This window comes from Ovis aries, chromosome 6 (genome assembly GCF_016772045.2).
Source record: "Ovis aries strain OAR_USU_Benz2616 breed Rambouillet chromosome 6, ARS-UI_Ramb_v3.0, whole genome shotgun sequence".
Classification (NCBI taxonomy): domain Eukaryota; kingdom Metazoa; phylum Chordata; class Mammalia; order Artiodactyla; family Bovidae; genus Ovis; species Ovis aries.
The window spans coordinates 93,714,466-93,741,199 of NC_056059.1; the positions used below are offsets into that span (position 1 = coordinate 93,714,466).

The 26,734-nt window shown below is 41.3% G+C and overlaps 1 protein-coding gene and 1 long non-coding RNA gene across 2 annotated transcripts in view; one reads left to right on the forward strand and one right to left on the reverse strand.

Annotated features, from left to right (window-relative positions):
* FRAS1 (Fraser extracellular matrix complex subunit 1) overlaps nucleotides 1–26,734 on the forward strand; it is a 523,572-nt gene that overhangs the window by 232,944 nt on the left and 263,894 nt on the right. The window contains exons 10-14 of the mRNA XM_027970762.2: nucleotides 4,894–4,983; nucleotides 6,902–6,937; nucleotides 8,237–8,384; nucleotides 10,127–10,270; nucleotides 11,747–11,881. Coding sequence (XP_027826563.2) covers nucleotides 4,894–4,983; nucleotides 6,902–6,937; nucleotides 8,237–8,384; nucleotides 10,127–10,270; nucleotides 11,747–11,881 — 553 coding nt within the window. The remainder of the gene's footprint in view (nucleotides 1–4,893; nucleotides 4,984–6,901; nucleotides 6,938–8,236; nucleotides 8,385–10,126; nucleotides 10,271–11,746; nucleotides 11,882–26,734) is intronic.
* On the reverse strand, nucleotides 77–25,680 carry LOC121819841 (uncharacterized). The gene is made up of 2 exons (XR_006060179.1): nucleotides 25,572–25,680; nucleotides 77–391 (listed from the first exon to the last, which is right to left on the reverse strand). It is a non-coding gene; the product is annotated as an uncharacterized LOC121819841 (long non-coding RNA).

The window sequence follows — 26,734 nt, forward strand, 5'->3', positions numbered from 1 at the left end:
AGCAGGATTGGTGGTCCCCCACCTGTTCCTTCCCATCCCTTCCCAGCAGAGAGGACAGCCAGGTTTGATGGCTCAATTTCAAGTTGTCTTCTAGCACGGAGCTTCTGTAGTTTAATGTTACTTTCTGTTCAGATTGGCTTGGAACAGCTAGCCTGGAGCTGTTAGCTCTTGGAGCAGCTGGTTAGATGGGAAGCCCTGAGCCAGAGACTCAGACACAGAAAGGGATGACGTGGACAGGAGCCTAACAGTCAGCGCAGCTGGGCCTCGTCATTGGTGGCTGCCCAGCTCAGTCTGGTTCTGAAGCAGAGTCTGCAGGTGCTCTGGGGGTCCAGCTTCTGTCACAGGCCCCACTGGCAGCTTTTAGTGGCGAGCCGGCACCTGGAGGCTCTTCCTGTGAATCAGGAAAGAAAATGAAATGTGTTTGTGTTTTTGTTTTAAAGAGGCATGGAGAGAGACCCCATAAATAATTAACTCTGTTGACCTCCGTGGACTTGTGCTGTCTGCAAAATTTCTAGAATCTTTTAACAAAGTAGCCTCTGTTTGGACTGTAGATATATATGGCAGGGAAATTGCTTTTTTTATTTTCCCTTTGAACTCAATTTTGACCTGCTGCAAAACAAATTGCTTTCAAAGCTGTCTCCCTCTCCCTGGCCGCTCCCATCCGCCCCACCAGTTTCCCGCGGGGTTGTGAACTTGAGTGGATGAGGGGAGCTAGGAAAATCTGAAGCATGGGCTGTCTGTGAAGGCATTTTTCTTTCTTGTTCTCCCCCACGTCTCAGCTCCTCTTGACATGGCTCCTGGGGAGGAACAGCCTATCAAGCAGGGCTGTCAGCAACAGAGCTCTTTTTTCATGCTGCCTCCTACTTCAGTGTCTCAGCTGAGCTGAGACACATTTAGGTAAAGAGGGCCTCGCCTTTCGCAGATTTATTTCCCTCCACATGCCTTTTCATTTCTCTTCTTCACATCAGGGGAATCAGAATGGTTGGATGAAGATGAGAAAAACTCTGGTCAGGGCCCTCTTCTGTTTCCCCTCTCTCTCTCGGGCCAAGACTGGGCTTCCTGGCCTTGGCAGTCTGCCCAGAGGATGCTGAGTTATTTCCAAGGTTTTAATTTGTCTGATATCCCAGGGTTTGTGGAAAATCGGGGAGAGGTGATCCTGGTAGGGTGGGTCCCTTAACCACCTAGTTTCAGTCAGGTCTATAAGCAAGAGTCTCACTCACAGAAAGTAATTTGCCCCCCACCCCACCCCCGCCACCCAGTGTTAATGCATTTGCGAGTGCCTGCCGGTCTCCTGCTGTGGTGGCATAAACCAGGCCCTCTCCTCTGTTCTTAGGTGGGGGAGCAGCCGCTGAAGCCAGTGGAATGGGTCTCAATGTTCTGCAGGTCACCCCATGGCACTGTCTCACCTGCCTCTCATTCTCTGCCCACGCCCACTCATCTTCTCTTTTATGAATTGAGTTCTAATGCCTTTAGCCTATTTCTCCAGATCTTTAATCAATTAGCACATATTGTTTGAAGACCCTGGATTCTACACTGAATGTACTACCAGGTGGGAAATTTTAACCAAAGCTAAGCTGTGCAAAAAATATCCCTTAGCCTTCTTTCTATGCCGTACTTCCGTAAATAGCTATACTTAATGACCTTGTGCGAAAGTCACTTAAGTGTCTTCCCTAGTGGCTCAGATGGTAAAGAATCTGCCTGCAATGCAGGAGACATGGGTTCGATCCCTGGGTCAGGAAGATCCCCTGTAAAAGGAAATGGCAACCCACTCTAATATTCTTGCCTGGAGAATTTGATAGAGGCGCCTGGCGGGCTACAGTCCATGGGATCGCAAAGAGTCGGACACGACTGAGTGACTAACACTTTCACTTTCTCAATGACCTTGTGAAAGCCTGGGATACTCACTTTTGAACTTCTGTGTAGCTTGGAGATAACAAGATGAAGAAGATACATTTTATTTTATTTTATTTATTTATTTTTTTTTAAGAAGATACATTTTAATCTCAAGAGTTCCCAGGCTTTTCGAGGGAAATCGGATACATACATAGGAATTATAATATGCAATGACACCAATGATTAGGAATTAACATGAATAAAATGCGTTAGGAGCACCTGGAGAAAATGATGACATTTGCCAAGGCGAGCAGTAAAAGTACGCTATTGGTATTTTTACTCAGTTCTACCCCACTTTCTGCCTATTCTAAGATATATCAAGGTCATCTGATTTCTAATCTTCATACCAAAGGTAGAATAAGTCTATGTCTATATCCACAAAGGTGCAGAAAAGTAAACTTCTAGAGAAAGAGGCAAAATTGTGCAGCATCACCATTTTATAATAATTATTGCATTATTATCAACAGCAGTGTTATGATAGCATTGAAATAGCAAACAGTTTTTCTTTGTTGAAAAAGGATCAAGTGGCATGACCTTTGTCATTGATGTATAAACCAAATCCCTAGACATTGAAATATAAGTAAATCAGCAGTAGAATAGCATAATAGGATGATTTCCATGTTTCTATATTTAATATTATCTTTGAGCATGAATTCAAATGAAGAAGGCAATTTGCCATTTTTTTTTTAAAGACCTCACATTCATATATGAGAGATAAAATGATAAGGGAATCAAAGTTTCTAGCAAAAGACATGGAAGAAGGTAGTCATGCCGTCAACATGAGGTGCTTTTCCTTTCTCCAGCAGAGGAAAATTCCCTCAAAAGAATGTTTTCTCTTGCAGTGGGCAGGTTGGTGGAATGACAAAGTCTCTATCTGATGGATGGATACTGGTGTGATTCAGTGGTGAGGGGTTAGCAGATTCCATCTGGCCTATGCAGCAGAATCCTCTTAAAAAGAAGAGTTAGTTTTGTTTCAGAAAGCAATTTTTCTCAAAGCCAAAGTCTGATGCTAATTGGAGCAAGCTCCTCATCGCAGTGAACTGATGAAGTTTGGGGCATCTGCTGCTACTGCTAAGTCACTTCAGTCATGTCTGATTCTGTGCGACCCCAGAGACGGCAGCCCACCAGGCTCCCCTGTCCCTGGGATTCTCCAGGCAAGAACACTGGAGTGAGTTGCCTTTGTCTTCTCCAATGCATGAAAGTGAAAAGTGAAAGTGAAGTCACTCAGTCGTGTCTGACTCTTCGCGACCCCATGACTGCAGCCTACCAGGCTCCTCTGTCCGTGGGATTTTCCAGCCAAGAGCACTGGAGTGGGGTGCCATTGCCTTCTAGATGTCTATAAATAGCAAATCTATTTAGAACTTCCTGCCTCACTGAAACTGCATCCTCACTCCCTAGGAGCAGGGCTAGTGGTTATTTTCAGGAGCTTTTGAAAACTCAGAAAAGCTACCTTATTTGCCTTATCACAGTAATGAAGGCTCCATTTTCGGTTTTGTCTGTTTATATTGTAGTAGGCGCTCAAGAATGTCTCATGCATTTCAACTTTAATAGAAGGACACGTACTCTGTCTTGTTTCAAAACATTGTTTTAAGTGACTTAGATTACACGTTTATAAACCCCTTTATATGCTTGGAAAGCAAATTTCTCTGTGTTCGTAGGTTAGGCCTTCACTACCAGCTGATTTGTCACGTTTCTGCAAAACAATTTATATGTAAATACGTCTGCTCCCTGTAGCACCCTCTGACTGGCATGAAATTTTGAGGAATGGTGATCTATCTAACCCCTTCCTTTTTGAAATAACTTTTTAGATATTATAAAAATTATAGTCATTCATATATTTTTGTTTCTTTTAAAAGTGATAGCTTCATTAAAATAATACATATTCACTTAGAAAACTGAAGGCTCAAGAGAAGTAGAAAAGAGACTTTAAAATCCATTCATAATGCTACAACTGAAAGACAACCAATGCTTTTCTTTCATATTTTTCTTTAGTGCACAGTGTTTTTAAACATAAATACTGTGATTATTCTGTTTATGCAATTTTACATTATTCAGTTTTTACCTAAACATGATTTTTACACTTCAAATGTAATATAGATCACAAATTAAATAATGTCTTCATGTAAAGAAAATCATCATTTTTTAAAAAGTAGATACATCTTTAGAAAGTGGGAAGTGTTTTAAAGAATACTCTTTAGCCTACAGATATTAGATGCTACTATATGCATATGAAAAGCTGTAAATAAAGCTTGTCTTTTTAATAGCAGATTTCCTGGGAGGTAGGACTTATGTTTAATGAAATTATGTTTTCTAAGTTATAGAATTCAGAATTATTTTTATAGTAAGCATTTATTTTATAATAAACAATTGAAATGATTGATTTTGATAAGTTAAAAGTGATAAAATGATGGCTTTGAAAGTTGAAAATCTGCCTTCCTAGTGTGGCATTTCTTTCCTTCCTCTTGTAATTTTTAAAATAGTGATTATGTGAATTGGATAACAGTTTCAGAATATTGAATAGGAATTAGTTTTCTGCTGTTTAATTTATGCCTGAGACTTCATCTATGCATATAGGGATGTGCCTGATTTTGTATTCAAGGGAAAATGTTGGTATGATTTGAGCACTGTTAATGAAATCAAATCACAAGTTCAAACCTTGAACATAAATTTAAGGTCCTTTTCTGAAACTCATAACTTTCCATGACTATAAGATTACTTGTGGCCTTTCTTCTTCATGGGAGTTCCTGGTCATGGGTAGGAAATCATATACAAAGATCATCAGAACTGGAAAGAAAAAAACCCTTGGAGGAAGGGGTGAGCTGTATTGACTAGGCTTTTCATAGGGACATAGCACAGGGGAGATGCAATAAGTCATGAGCCAAAGCAGAGGGGTGTGTCATGACTTTCCATTCTACTCAGGGAATTCAGCCACTTCGAAATTTAGTGCTGCTCCCTGGAGATGTTAATTTGATGTGTATTTCTGCAACCTTTATTCTGCAGGGTGAAGAGTTAATTCACTTAGAGGGAAAATGCTGTCCTGAATGCATTTCAAGGAATGGTTATTGTGTTTACAAAGAAAATGCAGAATTTGTGAGTATCGGGCTAATAACCGAAGACTAATAAAAATGAATCTTTGGAAATTAGTTTAATAAGGGGGCATTACCTTCTCATTTCTTTTACCCATTCACTTGTTTAACAAACATGATTGCACTGTTGTGCCAGGTACTGGAGATACAGAAGCCCACGCCACAGGCAGAGCCCTTGCTCTCCAGGAGCTTTTGTTTCATGGTGGGCACATAGACAATAAACACATGTGTTGGGTGGTGACGGGCACCACTTTGAAAATAAACCAGCTGGGTAGTAACTGAGGGGAGAGAGGCGTCTTTTATATCAGATGATGGGGGCTGTCCTCTCATGAAGAGAAATTCGAGCAAAACCTGAAAGAAGACGCTGAGGGAGTGAGCCAGGGATATGTTGGAGGGGGATACATACCGGGAAGAGGAATCAGCAAAGGGAAAAAACAGTGAAGCAGAAGTGTGCTTGGCAGGTCCAAGAAACAGCAAGAAAGTGAGTTTGGCTGGAACCAAGGGAATGAGGGGGAAAGGCTCTGAGATGAGGTACAGGAGGTAGCCTGGACCCCGGTTTCACCCGGACACAGATGAGAGCTGCTGGACAGTCTTGAGCAGAGCAGGGCTGTGAGGGGCTTACTTGTGAGAAAGGCACATTGGCCACCATATGGGCAAGTGACAAAGGGGGTGAGGCTGATACTAGTGTTTTGGTTAGAAGGTTTTGCAGTAGTCTGGAGGAGAGTGGTGGTGGTTTGGTCTAGGGAGGCAGTGATCTAAAGTGATCAGGCTCTGGGTTTATGCTTCAGGTAGAGCTGAAAGGATTTTGATGTGTTGGATGTAGAGCAAAACTATTAGTTAAGGTTTTATTCATTCCTAAGTCTGTACTTGTTTTTTCTTCTATACCCCCAGGGAAACATATTTATCTTAATCTCTTCAAATTTGCTCTATCTTTATAGCTCTTATTTTCCATGTGGGCTTCTTGGAATGTTGATAAATTCAATGTGTACTTAAAAAGCACATCTGTTAATCATAGATACAGCTGCTTCACTGACCAATCAAAGTGGGATTATCAGTATTAGGATTAGGTGCTTTGAGTGGTGAACTGATTCCTACACCTTTTTCTCTTGTGATCTGGGTAAATTGCACCCGTTGACTTGCCAGTGTTTTATATAAGCTGGGGATGCTGTGTGGTATAGGGTTAAAACATGCACGCTCTAAATTCAAACCCCTATTTTGCCACATACTGACAATGACCTTGGGCAAGTTACTTAATCCTCAGCTATAGAGATAAAAATAGTACTTATCTCATGGGTCTATTGAGATGATACATATAAAGTTAGAACAATACCTGGCATATAAAGAAGCTTAAGATTATTATTATTATCATCATGCTCTTGGCATTGTTTGCTTCATATTGATACAACATAATTTAGTTAACTTTGTTTCCTAAGAATTTAGGAGATTAAAGATTCCCTATAAATATTGAAGCTGTGTTTTCTCTCTTTATCACAGTATTAATTTTCCTATCCATTTTTGAAGGTAAATAAAGCCCAGTAGAATTCAATAAAAGCAAGTTGTTTTAAATAAGCGCAAATTCCCATGATGCTGCAGTACCATAGAAGTTTCAAGAATTTGCTCTTACAAGCTTAGGTCTCTTGCCTTGCAAAGTCCTTCATATTGAGGGGAATTGAAGCCAAATACTCCAGCACAAAGTGAGAATGAGAATTCAAAAATATTTCCTAGGCATATTGTCTTCACCTCATACTGGTATGCTTTTCTTGTTTTTGATATATATTTTATTTATGTTCATAAACCGTGACTGAAGGTTCTTGTTACTTAGGGAAAAATGGATATTTCCTATTGAAAAAATGCCTAGATCAGCATAATGGTGTTTTTAGTAGTATAAAAATAAATATATTTCTGTTTTGCTTTGTTCCTAGATGTCCTCAAATGCAAGTAAAGTTAAACGTATCCCAGTAAGTATAAATTTTTAGCTTGTAGATAAATATGTACAAAATTATTTTAAGCAGTGATCTACATAAACCGTCCTGGAAAACTTTAATGCTCAGTATTTTTGATAGTCATATTTGATGGCACTATGGTCTGGGATTAAGACTTGTAATGATAACAAAGACTGATTCATTGAACTTTTGCTAAATACTGTCACATTAATTGTTCAGAACGCTTAGCATCAACTGACTCAGTAAACATTTTATCAAAACTTTATTTTAAAGTATGCCCTTTTATTCTCTTTAACAATACCTCCTTCATGTCCCCAAACATTCTGGTAGGAACTTTTGTCTCTTTTCTATCTCCAGGGTGAATAGTAAAGTGAGCAGAAAGGAACTGCTCTTTATAATTCACTTTGGACGCTCTGTCAACTAATGTTTATTATCATCATTTGCTTGGCTGAAAAGAATATTTAGTGTGAGAAAGCCCATGGCACATCCACAGCCCACTAAATGTGGGTATGCCAGAGCTGTCACTGTAAGAATTCAGGACCCTACTGTTGCTCTTACTATAGTAACAATAAGGAAATTCAGCATTTTAACCTGCTTCCTACTGTTGTTATAAAGATTATATTTAATGCACCTGCTAATCACCAGGTACACAGTAATCCCTTCTGGTGTTTTTGTTTTGTTTTGGTTTTGCTGAGATAGGTTGAGAAACAAGTGTTATATGCTTCTTGCATATTCTGGAAGCCCCAGAACGCTTTCACACTTTATCTTTCTGCCTGGGTTCTACTTTAAAATAAATCAATAATGAACAAAGAAGGGGAGACGCTATCCTTTTAAATTTATAACTCTTGTTGTTGTTCGGTCACTAAGTCATGTCCGACTCTTTGCAACCCCATGGACTGTAGCACGCCAGGCTCCGCTGGCTTCCATTTTCTCCCAGAGTTTGCTCAAATTCATGTTAACTGAGTCAGTGATGCTATCTAACTATCTCATCCTCTGCTATCCCCTTCTCCTTTTGCCTTCAATCTCTCCCAGTATCAAGGTCTTTTCCAATAAGTTGGCTCTTTCCATCAGATGGCCAAAGGATTGGAGCTTCATCTTCAGCATCAGTCCTTGCAATGAATATTCAGGGTTGATTTCCTTTAGGATTGCCTGGCTTGAACTTTTCTACTGATGTCCTGTTTCAGTTAGGTTTGACATTGTACTAATCAGGAGCCTTCACTTTGACCCTATGGAAATCATGCATTCTCCACCAGCCATCTGGCTTCTGAATCTCTGCACTTTGATAACAACGTCCTTCTTTGCTGTCTCCTGCAGGAGGGAGAGAAGTGGGAGGATGGCCCTTGCAAGGTGTGTGAGTGCCGAGGGGCTCAGGTAACTTGCTACGAGCCCTCTTGTCCTCCATGCCCGGTGGCCACACTAGCCCAGGTGGTGAAGGGACAGTGCTGTCCCGAATGCACATCAGGTGGGTCCATGACCATTTTATGTCTGCTGAGCTGGCCTTACTGCCACACAATTCAAAGAGATCTCCTCTCCTCCTGCCCCTTGCTTATTTTTCTCTACTCACTCACTCGGTTTGTTTGTTTCTTCTTAATTTTTTCTAACAAATGACACTAATTAATCTTGGTCCATGCGTTTGCCAAACTCAGCTGATTATGAGTATGTGACCTCGCAGAAGTCATTGGTCCTCTCTGAATCCTCATGTTCTTGTTGATAAAACGGCCTTATTTTCCTTGCAAAATTATTGTGAAAACCAAATACAATAATGTTCAAAAACTTGTAAAGGCAAATACGGTTACTAGGACTGCTTCGTTGTCAAAGATCAAAGAAAAATTGTTGCAAGTTTGTTATGGATGTTCATTTCTTTAGATGAACTATTAAACAGATGGTTCCTTTTGGAGTTCTCAAATGGGTTTTTGAAGTTGAAGGACCCATTAATTTCTTCCAAAAGAAAATTTTATCTACTTGTTCTGCAACTCTGCCTTCAAATCACCTGGGGTTGAATTAGTTCCAGTTAATAATTGTTGGCAAGCCCTGGAGTTGGTCTGGCTGAGCAGTAATTTGCCTGAGAGCTCAGTCTGCCTTGGAGAAGTGGCATTTTCTTGCACTCATATTTCATAATTAATTGTTTTCATCTGTGAGTTGCAGCTTTTCATATTGGCAGCTGCACTTGTGGCACTCAACATATTTTGGCTAATCAGTGTTTCCGTGAAGAGTTTATCACGGGAAAACCATGGCAATGGCAGGGTTTCGTTACTTTACCCTCACCAAAGTGACTTTTTGGGCTTTCCAAAACAAATATGTAGCGTATTATAATTTCCCAAACCTTGAAAATCAGGTCCTTGACAACTGTGAAACCTAAAAGTAGTTCTGTGCTGACAATTTACCAAGTTCAGTGATGATCCTAGTGACTGGTAATGAGGTTTGAAATCTTGGAGAAAAAGAAGAAAAAAATGGTGTTTTTTTTTTTTTTTAAGAATATAATAACTTTTTCAGTAGTGTAAGTTTTATGTTTTAACCTTTATCACATCAAAGGTTAGGAAAAACTTCTAGGAAATTATAAATCATTGAATCTGCTTAAATCATCTATCATGGAACTAGTCATTCCTGTTTCTAGAGGTATTCTAGGAGGAGACAGAATCATGAAAAGGCCTAGTTTGGTAATGTTTTTAATGTTTTCACTTTGGGGACGCAGTGATTGTATTTCAAACAAGGAGCAATTCCTAGAAATCTTACATTGAAGTCAATTTTGCTATTTGGAGTCCTTTTTCATCCCCAGAGTTTTCTCCATATTTTTTACAGATCCTCTATAGCCCTTTTCATGCATAAAACCTATACTGTTGAAAAACAGTTATTATTTTCTTAAAAATGCAGCCACTTTTTTCTTCTTTTTCTTCAAGATTTCAAACCTCATTACCAGTCATTGGGCTCATCACTGAACTTGGTGGTAAATTGTCAGCAAAGGGTTAGTTTGGTATTGTTTTTAATGTCTTCACTTTGAACACAGTGTTTTTTTAGACGAGGAGCAATTCCTTGAAATCTTGTGTTGAAATCAGTTTTGCTATTTGGAATCCTTTCTCATACACACCCAGAGTTTTCTCGATTTGCTATACAGATCCGCATACCCCATAAATCTCTTGTTAGAAGGAGGTAAGAGAAATTGTATGGTCTTTACTGAGTTCTCCTCTTCTTTGTCCTTGATCATAGTTCGTTGCCACCCAGACTGCTTGACCTGCTCTCAGTCTCCAGACCACTGTGACCTCTGCCAGGATCCCACCAAGTTGCTGAGGAATGGACAGTGTGTGCACAGCTGTGGTCTGGGGTTTTACCAAGCTGGTGCTTTCTGTTTAGGTACGGCTCCAGGCAGACTACCCAGGGAGGGACTGAGGCTCACTGGTATCCTGGATGGGGTCATGGTGTGGGAAACGCACAACTTCCAAAAGCCATGAGAAGGGGGTAATGTCATCCGTAGGCTCCTTGACCTCTCTACACCCATCCTACATTTGATGGATGTTTCCATGCTTACCGGGAGGTATTAAGAGATGATGGGGCAGTCAGATGTTTACTACGTAGTCGTGGCTGGATTTCTCACTTTCGAGGATAGTCATCAGTTAATCCAAGATAGAACTTCAGAGGTAACATGACCTTCGAGAGCACTTACTAGAACTTTATTGTTTTGCTAATGGGGAATCTGTGGACCAGAGAATGAGCTGGCTTGCTTAATATCACACAGATAATTGGTAACAGAGCTTAGCTCTTGTGGGTTACCAGAGGATCCAGAGGGGGTTCATGTGCATTTCAGAATGCTTATAGTACATGTGGGGCTTCCAAGGTGGCACTATTGATAAAGAACCTGCCTGCAGGAGATGTGAGAGATGCGGGCTCGATCCCTGGTTCGGAAGGATCTCCTGGAGAAGGAAATAGCTACCCACTTCAATATCCTTGCCTGGAGAATCCCATGTTCAGAGGAGCCTGGCGGGCTACAGTCCATAGGGTTACACGGAATCAGGCACGACTGAATCACATAATACATATGAGAGGGAGCTCTTACTGGGAGAATTGGGCTTGGTTGAGGCCAAATCATAGTTACTTTTTCTCCTATCTCTAACTCAGGGGGTTATTTAAATTATCCATTTTAGAATGTGTAGGTTTACACCCTGGCTGTGAGTATAACCTCTCTGCACCTCAGCATTCTTACCTATAAAGTGGAGTGATTCTGGTACCTTCCTCAGGAGGCATTGTGGGGATTACATGTGTGAGTACATGTCAAGTGCCTAGAATAGTGCCTAGGATGTCGTTAGATCTCGATAAAAGTCAACTGTTTCTATTATTTTTGTAATTATTCATTTCTGCCTACTCTCTCTCCTGATTCATAATCTTCAGCTTCCTTGGAAGTTATTTTTATCTCTGAATAAGGGGTATTCTTGTAAATGATTGAGTGAGAAAGCTATTGGGGGCAAATGGATATGAAGAGAAGAGCAAGACCCTTGAGCCTAACTGCCTTGCTTCCAATGCCAGCTTCATGTGACCTTGATCTTGAGCAGATTATTTTGCCTCTGTGAGCTTGCTCGTCATTTGTAACATGGGGATTGGTACTCTATCTCATAGCATTGTTGTGAAGATTAAATGCGTTTATATACATAAAGCACTTTGCGCATTGCCTGGCATGAAATATATGCTGTGTAAACGAAGGCAGGTAGAGTTGTTTTCCTGCCTTCCTGATTCTCTGTGTCTCCAGAATTGGTCTGTGTAGGCACTGCCACCAGGGCAGTGCACTTGAACTAATGAAAGGTTCCCTTTCTCTTTCTCCCACCCTTGTCGAGCCAGCCTGCCAGCCACACTGCTCCACCTGCACCAGTGGGCTCGAGTGCTCGTCCTGCCAACCTCCCCTTCTGATGCAGGAGGGCCAGTGTGTGTCCACATGTGGGATCAGCTTCTACCAAGACCACCGCTCCTGTGCAGGTAAGCCCTGACTTGCCATGGTCAAGCAGGCCACCGAAAAAGCCACCCCCTGCCCCCTAACTACCTGGGGCCACCCGGAGCTATAAGCAGCTTTTCAAGTAGGAGAAAAAATTCTGAATGTGATTCCTGATGGTGTGAGAACAGTAGACGAGAGACCTGACAAACAGTGTTTTTATAATTTTATTAGTGCTTTAGTGATGTACATTGTGATGTGATTTCTAGACGTCCTTTTGCACGTATCTGGGGGCCCTGGGACAGTATCTGATGAGCATTATACTTTGACTCAGGCTTCCCAGGTGGCTCACATGGTAAAGAATCTGCCTGCAATGCAGGAGACGTGCGTCTGATCGCTGGGTCAGGAAGATCCCTTGGAAAAGGGAATGGCTACCCACTCCAGTATTCTTGGCCGGGAAATCCCATGGACAGAGGAGCCTGGTGGGCTACAGTCCTTAGGGTTGCAGAGTCCGACACAACTTAGCAACTCAACAATGACAAACAAAATACTTTGTCTCAGATTGTCATTTTAAAAAGCTGTTAAGTCAGATTCCTTCATGGTATAAGAACACAGGACTTAAATGAAGAGGAACTATATTTATATATTTTTAAGCTTTACTTTCACTTAGAGAGGGAGAAACAGAAACAAGAAACTTGGACAAATAAAAGTAGGCTTTTAAGTTTGCTCCTACTTTAGTATCTGCCTACTTAGCATATGTATTGGTATTTATTACTTTAGTAGCTTTATATGCCTAATTTTTGGTTTTTAAAATTTTATTTATTTATTTTGTGGCTGTTTGGTCTTCATTGCTGCTCATGGGCTTTCTCCAGTTGCTATGAGTGGGGCTGCTCTTTAGTTGCGATGTGCAGGCTGGGCTTCTCATTGGAGTGACTTCTCTTGTTGCAGAGCCTGCACCCTAAAGCTCTTGGTCCTCAGTAGTTCTCATGCATGGGCTTAGTTGCCCTGTGGCATGTGATATCTTCCTGGACCAGAGATTGAACCCATGTCTCTTGCATTGGCAGGTGCATTCTTAACCACTGGATTACCAGAGAAGTCCTTGTTTATATTTTTACCTCTATATTTTTTATTACAATATAGTTGAAATTCTAGTATCTTAACCATCTCTGGAGGTGGGACTAGTCATAATATGGTTTAATTTATTTTTTATACATGACTATTTTTTCAATAGTGATTATAATCATGGGTACAAGTAAAAGAGTAAATGTATAAAGAATTTTTTTAAATGCAGAAATAGAGGGAGGTGTGATGGTGAGAACAAAGAAATGGACAGAATCCTAAGTTTGTCTTTTGAAAGAGACAGGGAATCAGGTGTGCCCAGAACCTAAGGCAGGGTGTGTAGTGGCAGGAAAACTTGAGGAGGCAGATGGACCAGAAGGTGGGTCTTGGGTGTCATCCCAGAGAACTGTGGTAGCTGCATTCTGCAGCTGAGCCAAAGGGCAGGGATGTGACAGGGACTGGGAGATGGGCCAGTCTGAGGGTCAGCTAGTAGGCTCCTTTCTTTCATGTCCTTGGTTAGATTTTTAGAAAAGTTGGAGGGAAAATGGAGAACCAGTGCTATCTAGGCTATCTAAGTAATAAAAGCAATTTACATGTCCACTTGTGGATAAGCAGATAAACAAAATATAGTCTGTGTATGCAGTGGAATATTATTCAGCCTTAAAAAAGAAGAAAATCTTCCATAGGAGATAATGTGGTTGAATTGGGGACATTGTACTAAATGAAATAAGCCAGTCGCAGAAGGATGGATGCTCTATAATACCCCTTATTTGAGGTACCTTGGTTTTCCTGATGACTCAGTGGTACGTAAAGAACCTGCCTACCAGTGCAGGAGATCCAAGTTTCATCCCTGGGTCAGGATGATCCCCTGGAGAAGGAAATGGCAACCTACTGCAGTATTCTTGCCTGGGAAATCCCCATGGACAGAGGAGCCTGGTGGGGTACAGTCCATGGGGTCAAAAAAGAGTCGGACATGATTTAGTGACTAAGCAATGATGACATATTGTAGTATCTAACATAACAAAACTGACAGAAGCAGAAAGTAGAAGGGCAGTTGCCATTGGCCAAAAAAAAAAAAAAATGGATTCCTGGCATTGGAAAAGGCAATGGCACCCCACTCCAGTACTCTTGCCTAGAAAATCCCATGGATGGAGGAGCCTGGTAGGCTGCAGTCCGTGGGGTCACGAAGAGTCGGACATGACTGAGCGACTTCACTTTGACTTTTCACTTTCATGCATTGGAGAAGGAAATGGCAACCCACTCCAGTATTCTTGCCTGGAGAATCCCAGGGATGGGGGAGCCTGGTGGGCTGCCATCTATGGGGTCGCACAGAGTCAGACACGACTGAAGTGACTTAGCAGCAGCAGTACAGCAAGTCTAAAATTTTGGTTGTGCAAGATGAATAAATTCTAGTTATCTGCTGGGAAAAAAAAAAAAAAGAGTCAGTGCATGGTATTCTTTAGGTGCGCAGGCTGAATGAGCTCCAAGGCCAGGTGAAAGTCCCTCCTGGAGGAGACTGCTGGCCGTCTCCACTCCTGGTCATGGTTATGGGCAGAATCCACAGGACTGTGGAAACCACCTTGAAAGGAAACACTGGTACTGTGTGTGCCATGTGTATGTGAGGATAGTGGGCCTGGAGCCAGTCACATTACAGAAAGGGAAGCATCCTGGCTTCTGAGTCTGACATGGGGGCTTTTTGAAATCTAGAAAAATTCTTTATTTCTGTATCCCCAACATCACGGGCTGCACGAAGGGTTCAGATTTGTTTGACATTTGTTGAATAAGTGTTTGAGTGATGAAGGAATGTCCTACCCCTTGGTGATCCTTGAAGGACCAGCTTTTTGACAGCAGTGTCAGCCACAAAAGAGAAAAGCACTCTTAATGTTTATTACAATCCCATTCTATTTACTGGTTATTTTAGAAAAGGTTTAAAGTGGGTGCATAGGAACGCTTTTTAAAGTGTCTAATGGTTCGGCAATTTAGGTAAACTGCTGAAATTTCAATTTGATGAAATTATTGAATGTATTCTTTATTCCTTTCTTCTAGCCCATCAAAGAGACCTCCTGCTAGCACTCTTGCAACCGATTTGCCTTTGAAAGGGAAGTAATTCCCGCTAGATTTTATTTTCCCCCCATACCTCCTCCACCTCGGCCAAATGTCCCACATACATGTTTACTTTTTTCTTTTTTTGGCCACTTTCCTTCCTCCTAAGCACAGTGTTTTAATTGGTGTTGTTAATGCGGTTTCAGGGCACTTTGAAATGGGTAATGTTTCATTTGATTACTGGTTTACGTAGCTGACTGCTTCCACATTCCATCCACATGCCCATACACAAATGCCTTAGTAGAAAGTTGCTGGGAAAATTTGTTCATGCACCCTCCAGGGAATTAAACCAATTTGCTTTAGTTCAGCCTGGTTGCATTTTTATGCATAAAATGAGAAGAAAAAAGAGAGCAAGAGGAGAGAGAGAAGAAAGAACGATCTTAAAAATTAAGGCTAAACTTGTGATCAATTTCCATATACTCGTTTGATGGTGAGATTGCCCAAATAATCTTTCCAAATAAACTTTCTCATTATCGGATTTTTTTTTTTTTTGCAATATTTGTGCTTTGCACCATTTTGAGTGTTTTCTCACCACTGACCTTCGAAGTTGATCAACCAGTGCTCATTCAGAGTGCTAAACTTTTCAAAATGAAGCCTGCCATTTTATGGTTTTTCTGGATTGATTCTTTCTGCCAGAATCATTTATGTTCTGGCTGGCGTTAATTGCCACTTTATTGACCCATCAAAAGCAAAAGAAAACGAACACGTGCTGAGAGAACTCATTACCAGAAATTAGCTGATTAATATTCATGCTCACCATGTTGCATATGAGACAGAATGAGAATTTCTAGGCAGACCCAAGAGGCACATAGACCCATGACTCTTCAAGAAAAGAGTCGAGAAAGTAAACCAGAGGGAGGTCAAAGAAGGGTCTGAGTCCTACCTGAGAACCACATCCTTAGGAGCTTTTATCATTATTTCTTTTCCCTTGAGTTTTGTGGTATAGACACACATATATGCATATGCCTACAAACATATACATGTGTACATATATTCACATTATTGTTATAATCCTGTGCTTGATTAAACTGAATAGCATAATTATAAATCACATTTTGTGTCACCCACCAGTCAGTGCTTCAACTTGAGAGTTTAATGCTTTGACAACTTTACCTGAAGGCTCAGCACCACCCAGGCTTTGTATCCATCTAAATTGGAGATAGACAATCTGGAAGTTGTCTCTGTCCCACAGTAAGAGAGGGCCAAGGAGTAATCACCCTCCTGATGCCCAGAACTCACCCTTTGGGTGTGGCACTCAGGCATCTTCCTTAACCCCTAAACTTCTTTTGGTGCCAACTAGATCTGGTCCAACATTCCTTTTTGACCCCATGGACATCAGGTCCTAGTATTGAGTTTCTACTCTGGTTCCTGCCACTTGTCCTGTTGTGACCCACTTCCAGGAATTAACAGCCCATCTCTTAGCCCTGACCACATGGTCAAGCTTGACCCATGTATGGATGTTGTTTGCCCTTACTCTATGCCACATGGCCCTGTACCCTTCCACCATGGCTGTTGGGTACCATTTGTCTTAGACTTACTGTATTCTTTCTATCAGAGTGGTAGTTTCATTACTACTTCTTAAAAACCTTGGTATTAAATCTAAATCTGGATCCAGACTGAGCTCACCTGTCCTGAGAACATTCTTTCATGTCTATCTCACCCCTCTTTTCAATCAACTTCTGTCTCACTCTGGTGGGACTATTAAACTGTGCACATAGATCATAGATATAAGAGCCCATAAGAAGTTAGAACAACTACATTAACACACACCATAGAAGATTGGTTTGAAATGAATAGCTCAAGACTGTTGACTCTGAGTAGAGAATGAGTAGAATTTAGCCCATTTTTTAAATATGTATTACAAAGGTTGGAGGATGGAGCTGTGTGCACCCTTGGCAGGTGCTGCCTTCACTCTGCAGACCCAGAGATGGGAGGGAGGGTGACACCTTGCTCAAGTGGAGACAAACCACCGGGATTCCGATCTGGGCTCTGTTGCTTCAAATATCCTGTTCTGTAACTCTGTGTTTCAACTGCTTGTGGCTAAAGCGGAAGCAGTAATGTCTACCACACAGCATTGTTGTGTGGATTAAATGAGTGAATTCACATGTATCGATTAGGATGACACCTGGCACCTGGAAACCCTCCATGTATGTTTGGAGACTTGGATTTCTGCTTCCCCTTGTCTGTCTTTCCTGTTCCTTGTCCCCAACTCCATTTATCCTCTGTTGACCACTGCTCAAGATCTAGGGAATATGAAGATAAATAAGGCTCCATGTTTGCCTATAGTGAGCTGGCAACCAGGGCAGGGTTAGCTGCTGCTTTGCAGAGATGTGAAAAAATAAAAACACTAACACAGAATCCTATGTAACTCATTCTATGTAGGATTGCTGTATGGTCTTAGATTTTGAAACTTAAAGAATCAAGCAATTGAACAGTTTTTAGATTTGTGTGAGGGGCATCATTTTGAATCTCAATGCTACTACTTTTTGCTATATGTTTGGGCAAGTCATTTAACCACCTTGAGCCTCAGTTTTCTCAGCTATAAAGTGGGGTTAATATTATTTACTTTAATCCACTAATATGAAGGTTAGAAAAGATGTTTGAAAATGTAAATATATTATGACTGACACATGGTATGTGGCCAGTGCATGCTTGCTAAGTCACTTCAGTCGTGTCCAACTCTTTGCAACCCTATGGATTGTAGTGTGCCAGGCTCCTGTATGCATGGGATACTCCAGTCAAGAATACTGGAGTGTGTTGCTATGCCCTCCTCCAGGGGTCTTCCCCACCCAGGATTGAAACCCACATCTCTTATCTCTCCTGCATTGGCAGGCAGGTTCCTTACCACTAGCGCCACCTGAGAAACCCTACTTGAACAATAAAAGGCAGCTATTGTCCTTATCTGGAGAAGGCAATGGCAACCCACTCCAGTACTCTTGCCTGGAAAATCCCATGGATGGAGGAGCCTGGTAGGCTGCAGTCCATGGGGTCACGAAGAGTCGGACATGACTGAGCGACTTCACTTTGACTTGTTTCTTCACCAATATTATACTACATTCAGAGGGAAAGCTTATGAAAAGAAAACCTGTAAAATTTACGTATAGGATGCTGACTTAGCTGAGATTTAGAAGTTGTAGTTTGAATGGAAGAACGTCTAAAGTTAATTATTTGTTGGAATTTGTGGACACGTAGCACTGACCCCAGAGAAGGCAATGCATCCCGCTCCAGTACTCTTGCCTGGAAAATCCCATGGATGGAGGAGGCTGGAAGGCTGCAGGCCATGGGGTCACTGAGGATGGGACAAGACTGAGCAACTTCACTTTCGCTTTTCACTTTCATGTATTGGAGAAGGAAATGGGAACCCACTCCATGTTCTTGCCTGGAGAATCCCAGGGATTGGGGAGCCTGGTGGGCTGCTGTCTATGGGGTCGCACAGAGTCGGACACGACTGAAGCAACTTAGCAGCAGCGGCAGCACTGACCCCGGAGAACCAGGTGCAAAGCAGTACTTGCTGGGTCTTGGCATTATATTCTGTATGTGGCTGAGCCCAGACTGCCGTGCCCAGGATGAATCTCTTGTCAAAGGCATTTATGAAACTGCTGTCCTGAAATCCTCTAGAACGTGGGATCCTTCCTGTTCTGTTGTGAAGCTGATGGCCATTGTGAAGCTGATATCCTCCATGGTCCCTCCACACCTTCCAGAGTTGGAGAGTCAGTCCCCATTTTTCACTCCTAGATCACTCATTCAGTCTGAGGCTCAGCACATCCTGCCACTGTGTCTTTACTCACTTTGTTCTGCTTTTTACATCATGCATACTAAGTCGCTTCAGTCGTGTCTGACTCTTTGTGACCCTATGGACAGTAGCCCACCAGGCTCCTTTGTCCGTGGAATTCTCCAGGCAAGAATACTGGAGTGGGTTGCCATGCCCTCCTCCAGGGAATCTTCCCAACCCAGGGATCGAACCTGTGTTTCTTACTTTTTCTGCATTGGCAGGTGGGTCCTTTACCTCTAGCACCATCTGGGAATATCATATGCATGTTCAAACATCCGGTATTCTACAGCAGTTATGATTTCTCACTTAGCTGCTGAATATCTTATAAAGATATATATACTGCTTCAAGTGATAGTCCCATCTCCTCTACTCTGTTTATGCAACAAGTATTTGCTGAGGCTCGTCCGTGTCCCAGGCACTAGGAGACTGCAGTCAAGTGACAAAATACCACCCTGTGATTCAGGATTAGGTTCTCAACTGGAGAAGAGTGTCATTAAATAAGTAAATACATTGCTTCAAATAGTTACCACTATATGAATTCGTTACTTTCAGTGCTATACAGACAGTTTAAAAGTATATTGTAGAAAGTGAGTGATTATTGAGGCAAGGGCAGATCTTATCTTTCTGAATTCCCCACAATGCTAGGTACATATAAGACACTTTGCAACAATTTTTGATTGAAAAAACAGTTTTAAACAGTTTTAGTTTTTAAACAGTTTTAAAACAGTTTTTAAACTGCACAGAGGAGAAAGTAGAAGAGTGTATAGGCATGCCTCGACTCTGGCTTCCTGGTAACCTGACTTCCATTTATCTTCTATTATTTACTCCCTGTCAGCAGTTCCTAACTAGGCACAGCCTCAGGAAAAATTACAGAATCTTATTTTTTCCCCACCCTTCTTTTTCTTGTCTTCATTTGCCTCTTCTCTAAGATAATTGGGTGGCTTGTGAGTGCTGATTCTTTTTTTTAATTAATTAATTTATTTTAATTGTTGGCTAATTACTTTACAATATTGTGGTGGTTTTTGCCATACATTGACATGAATCAGCCATGGGTGTACATGTGTCCCACTATCCTGAACCCCCCTCTTACCTCCCTCCCCATCCCATCCCTCTGGGTTGTCCTAGAGCACCAGCTTTGAGTTCCCTGCTTCATTCATTGAACTGGCACTGGTCATCTATTTTACATATGGTTTCTTTTTTTTTTTTCTTTTTTTTTCAATGCCTCATGATATTTCTTTATTTTTTAAATTAATTTATTTTGATTGGAGGCTAATTACTTTACAATACTGTGGTGGTTTTTGCCATACATTGACATGAATCAGCCATGGGTGTACATGTGTCCCACTATCCTGAACCCCCCTCTTACCTCCCTCCCCATCCCATCCCTCTGGGTTGTCCCAGTGCACCAGGTTTGAGTGCCTTGTTTCATGCTTGACTGGTCATCTATTTTACATACGGTAATATACATGTTTTACTGCTGTTCTCTCAAATCATCCCACCCTTGCCTTCTCCCACAGAGTGCAAAAGTCTATTCTTTATATCTGTGTCTCTCTTGCTGCCTTGCATATAGGGTTGTCATTACCATCTTTCTAAATTCCATGTATATGCATTAATATACTGTATTGGTATTTCTTTTTCTGGCTTACTTCGCTCTGTATAATAGGCTCCAGTTTCATCTACCTCACTAGAACTGACTCAAATGTGTTCTATTTTAGAGCTGAGTAACATTTTATTGTATATATGTACCATAACTTCCTTATCCATGTGTCTGCCAATGGACATCTAGGTTGCTTCTATGTCCTAGCTGTTGTAAACAGTGCTGCAATTAACATTGGGCTACATGTGTCTCTTTCAATTTGGTTTCCTCGGTGTGTATGCCCAGCAGTGGGATTGCTGGGTCGTATGGCAGCTCTATTTTCAGTTTTTTAAGGAAAGGGTGTGTAAGAGGGTTCCCTTTTCTCCACATCCTCTCCAGCATTTATTGTTTGTAGAGTTTTTGATGGCAGCCATTCTGACTGGCGTGAGATGGTACCTCATTGTGGTTTTGATTTGCATTTCTCTGATAATGAGTGATGTTGAGCGTCTTTTCATGTGTTTGTTAGCCATCTGTATGTCTTCTTTGGAGAAATGTCTGTTTGGTTCTTTGGCTCATTTTTTAATTGGGTCATTTATTTTTCTGGTATTGAGCTGCATGAACTGCTTGTATATTTTGGAGATTAATTCTTTGTCAGTTGCTTTGTTTGCTGTTATTTTCTCCCATTCTGAAGGCTGCCTTTTCACCTTGCTTATAGTTTCCTTCGTTGTGCAAAAGCTTTTAAATTCAACTAGGTCCTATTTGTTTATTTTTGTTTTCATTTCATTACTTCCATTACTGTGGGAAGTAGGTCATAGAGGATCTTGCTGTGATTTATATTAGAGAGTGTTCTGCCTATGTTTTCCTCTAAGAGTTTTATAGCTTCTGGTCTTACATTTGGGTCTTTAATCCATGTTGAGTTTATTTTTGTGTATGGTGTTAGAAAGTGGTCTAGTTTCATACTTTTACAGGTGGCTGACAGTTTTCCCAGCACCACTTGTTAAAGACATTGTCTTTTCTCCATTGTATATTTTTGCCTCCTTTGGCAAAGATAAGGTGTCCATAGGTGCATGGATTTATCTCTGGGCTTTCTGTTTTGTTCCATTGACCTGTATTTCTGTCTTTGTGCCAGTACCATACTGTCCTGATGACTGTAGCTTTGTAGTATAGTCTGAAGTCAGGCAGATAGATTTCTCCAGTTCCATTCTTCTTTCTCAAGATTGCTTTTGCTATTTGAGGTTTTCTGTGTTTCTGTACAAATTATGAAGTTATTTGCTCTAATTCTGTGAATAATACCATTGGTAGCTTGATACGGATTGCGTTTAATCTCTAGGTTGCTTTGGGTAGTATACTCATTTTCACTATATTGATTCTTCCAGGCCAAGAATATGGTATATTTCTCCATCTATTTGTGTCATCTTTGATTTCTTTCTTCAGTGTTGTATAGTTTTCTACATATAAGTCTTGTTTCTTTAGGTAAATTTATTCCTTAGTATTTTATTCTTTTCATTGCAATGGTGAATGGGATAATTTCCTTAATTTCTCTTTCTGTTTTCTCATTGTTAGTGTATAGGAATGCAAGGGATTTGTGTGTATTAATTTTGTATCCTGCAACTTTACTGTATGCATTGATTAGCTCTAGTAATTTCCTGGTGGTGCCTTTAGAGTTTTCCGTGTAGAGGATCATGTCACTTGCAAACAGTGAGAGTTTTACTTCTTTTCCAATCTGTATTCCTCTTATTTCTTTTTCTTCTCTGATTGCTGTGGCTAGGACCTCCAAAACTATGTTGAATAGTAGTGGTGAGAGTGGGCACCCTTGTCTTGTTCCTGATTTTGGAAGAAATGCTTTCAATTTTTCACCATTGAGGATAATGTTTGCTGTAGGTTGGTTGTATATGGCTTTTATTATGTTGAGGTATGTTCCTTCTGTGCCTGCTTTCTGGAGATTTTTTTTTTATCATAAATGAGTGTTGAATTTTGTCGAAGGCTTTCTCTGCATCTGAGATAATCATATGGTTATCTTTTATTTTGTTAATATGGTGAATCACATTGATTGCTTTGTGAACACTGAAGAATCCTTGCATCCCTGGGATAAATCCCACTTGGTCTAGATGTATGATCTTTTTAATATGTTGCTGGATTCTGTTTGCTAGAATTTTATTGAGGATTTTTGCATCTATGTTCATCAGTGTTACTGGCCTCAGGTTGAAACAGTAATTCTTAAAAAAAAAAACCAAAAAACAAAAAACTTGTCCCTGGAACTTGGTTGGTATCCATGGGGTATTTTAAGCTACTCAGAAGGGAAGGCAATAGGATTGTCCTTCTAGAATTGTTCTTTTCCTGAGTAAGCTAGCTGGTTGCCGCTTGCCGGGGTCCAGCCCCAGTGGATCCAGGGAATTCGAAGGTGGGGACGGCGTCGGTGTCCTTGGAAATAACTCATTTAATTACAGATAGAGAGGGATTAAAAAATTAGCAGAGAAAAAGTGGTTGAATAACTTGGTTCACATGGAATACCAATCACCACCTACGTAGGCCTCAGGAGTCTTCCCGTTCTCCCGAAGGAGAGGAGGCACTGAGGCCCCCTGGTCCGATCTAGAAGCCCAGGCAATATTAATAGGCTTGGCGGGTACCCATGCACCAGATGGGAATTCGGCCAGAAAATTGTAGGAGAGAAAAAGGGGCTGAATAACTTGGTTTACGTGGGATACCAATACAATTCCAAGACAAAGAATTTGCACCATCTACGTTGGGCCACCAGTGCCACTTGAATATTGGAAGGTGCCCCTCCTTGGGCTCCTTCTCGTGTGGGCTTGAAAACCGGGGCAAGTAAGTAGATGTAGCGGGCACCCATGCTCCAGATGGGAATTCAGCCAGAAAAACGGGGAGCAAAAAAGAATGACATGAGAAAAATCAGTCTTTCCAGAAACTGATCCAATTTCTTTATTTTGGGGTTTGCTTATATACCTTCTGTTACACATAGGGATGAATACAGAGTCATGCAGGGGTCAGCAGTCCTGACCTTTATCAAAATCAGGTGCTTCACATAAAAAGGTTTAGGGATTTTATATCATCTTCTGGCCATGAGACCTGCTGACATTTTATGATCCTTTCTTTCTGATAACCAAAAAACTTATTTTTTCCAAGGGTGTTTTTTTCTTAAACCAGGCACCACCCTCCAAATAAAGTTATATTCCTATAGGATGAGGGTGTAGTGAGTTACAATCAAAAAAGGAATTTATTTAACCCAAGGTTAACATGATTAATCGTAAAGGTTAATACTTATTTCTCCTATATGCTTAAAGGTTAATACTTATTTCTCCTATATGTTAGTTATATTCATTATAAGGGCAGGGAATATGGAGATTTAGCACCAAACATCAGCCCAACAAATGAAAATCCTTTCACCAATGCTCCCCATAAGAGCTATTTAGTCTTAAGATAGTGATAAAGTTACATTTTTACATAGCAAGGACACAGTGATTTATAACAAAATACATTGATCTATTACAAAAGAGAAAATTCATTAACTCAAAAAGTCTAGTATTGCTAACCTTAAAAACTACTTTATTTCCTTTTCTATATTCCAAATACATTAATTAATATATTCCCAGGTGCCTAAAGATATGGAGGCCTGGCGGCAGTCATTGACTCAACAATGAAAAAAGCCCTATGCTAATTAAGACTTTCAAAATACTCCAAAACTCTCTGTGCTGTTTATGGTTGAGAGGTAGTAAACAATCATGTGGTAGTGGCTGGAGTATGGATAATCCTGTCACGCAAGCTAGTCTGTCAGTAGAGAGGTTTGATCTAAGACACCCTTGTCACACCCAGGGCAGGGAATTAGCAGCAATTATTGGCACAACAAATGAAAAACCCTTCACCAATATAATTCCTAACCAACCCACTATACTAATAATTTCCAACTCCCCAAAAGAATTTGCCTTTAAGTAAGTCTAAAACATCTCGTGCCTCTCAGATTTGGAGGCTGTAAACAATCACATGTGGCTGGACGAACCTATATAGGAGGGCTAGATGACCTTCAGAGGAGTCCGTAAGCTGAAACACTCTTGTCACGCCCAAGAATTTTTATTGCCTTGGAGCTGCACGTTTACTCCTTCTCCGAGAAAGACGGTTATGGGGGAGAGCATAAAACAGACTCTGGTTTGGGGGTAGATGCTCAGGAATAGGGGGTCTCCTGAGGCTTGATCATGCCTTTGCGTATGCCAAGCCTCCTTCCTCATGACCTTTGCCATGGGCGGAGTTCCTCACACTGGCTCCAGGCAGATTGTCCTTCTAGAATGTTCTTTTCCTGAGTAAGCTAGCTGGGTCTAGTGAAGCAGGTGACAGTGGTATTCCAAATCCCCTCCCTCTCTGTACATTCTTGTAAATGATAAATGGAGAGAGGAAGGAAAAAGCAGCTGGTGGTACTTTGCCTGGGACCTTTGCTCTATCAGGTTCCAACAGACTGTGTTTGTCTGTGCTGCTTATAGGACTTTGCTGTGCAGCCAAAGACAGATGATGGAACAGACATATCACATACCAGCAGAGAGAGCCTGCCACAAGTACAAGGGAGTTTATCTTCCAGACAGATCCCATTCTTCCTGACACATCTGAACCCTCAAATATTTCAGCTATGGATTACAAAGTAGTGACAAGTCTTCTGGCTTTCTGCCCGGTTCCTAGGGTTCCCAGTTATTTCAGCTAGACTGTATGGCATACATCTGTACATTCCGTCTCTCTCTTCCCCATCCCCCACCACCAGCACCCTCCATGTTCCACCCTCCCCTCCCTTTTTATGCCACCCACAGGTAACCCAGTGCCTCCACACTAATTGCCCCCCAGTTCTGAGTAGGCTGCGCACGTGTGGCCAGGAAGTCTGGGCACCATTGAAAGAAAGCTTGATACGGGCTGGTGGGTCCCTCCTTTGGCTCTTTAGTTTCTATAGACAAGTAGACTCAAGGTATTGCTAGAAAAATCGATATCCATTTAGTTTACACGGGCTGAAGAAAACCCCAGGGAGTTGAGGGTTGCCAGCAGTCACCGTGGATCAGTGCCATTGGAGAATTCCCTTTGGCTGTCAAGTTCAGCATAGGTGGTCACTGCATTTGAAAATCTTTAGGGTGTGCTGGGTTGCAGGTTTAGGAGGACAGGTAGAGGGGCAGCAGACAGAAAAGATAACCTGAGGAGTGTTACTGGTGAAAGGAATGTCTGCCTTCATCCTCTGACTTACGTGCCTTTGAAGAGCCAGCCTGCTTGTAAATCTCTCTCCATGTGGATTTGCCGAAGCCTCCTTCAGCTGGAAAGTTGCTCCTTCCATTCAAGCTCTCTGTCTATGGAAGACCCTGCTAAAAATATAAATACGTTACCCAAGATGGGTGAATCATTCAGCTGTATCATGAATGTGGTTAATAGATTAACTACCTATTTACCCAGCTTGTGCCTTAGAGGAAATGGCTGCAGGCTTTTTTTTTTCTCCTTTAGTAATTTTTTTCCTGTAAGCACCAAATGAATTCATCTAACAAAGTCAGTAAAATTCAAGGTGCATAAAATCTGTGAAAATCCCTGACTCAAGCTCTCCCAATGGCTGTTAGTATTTTGGTGAATGTCTTCCTAATTTATGTAGTTTGCACACACACACACACACAGATGAATTTATTTTTCAAAAGTAAAGTCACACTATCTATATGGTTTTATTGCCTGCTTTCCCCATGTTATTTATCATCCTTCTACAGTGTCTTTTGAAACCTGTTGTATAACTTTCGATCTGTGGCTCTGCAAGAATTCATTGAACTAATCCTCTGTTGTTTGACATTTCTTCCTAATTTTTCTATTATCATAAATAACCACAATGTAAATATTTTTAATAGAATTGTGGTTAAAGAATCTGCAATGCGGAGCAGCTGGGTTCAATCCCTTGATTAGGAAGCTCCCCTGGAGGAGGGCATGGCAGCCCACTCCAGTATTCTTGCCTGGAGAATCCCATGGACAGAGGAGCCTGGAGGGCTGCATTCCATGGAGTCGCAAAGAGTTGGACATGTCTGAGTGACTAAGCACAGACTCAAATATATTGATTAAAGTAAATTATTAGACAATGGGTCCAAGTATAGATATACACATATTTAATCTTTGACACATGTTAACATATTATTCTCTTTTAAAGAAGTTTTCATTTGCACTTCTACTAGAAAGGCATTTTCCTACTGTTCATGGGGTTCTCAAGGCAAGAATACTGAAGTGGCTTGCCATTCCCTTCTCCAGTGGACCACATTCTGTCAGGCCTTTCCACCATGACCGGCCCGTCTTGGGTTGCTCTGAAGGCATGGGTTGGTTTCACTGAGTTAGACAAGGCTGTGGTCCTAGTGTGATTATATTGACTAGTTTTCTGTGAGTATG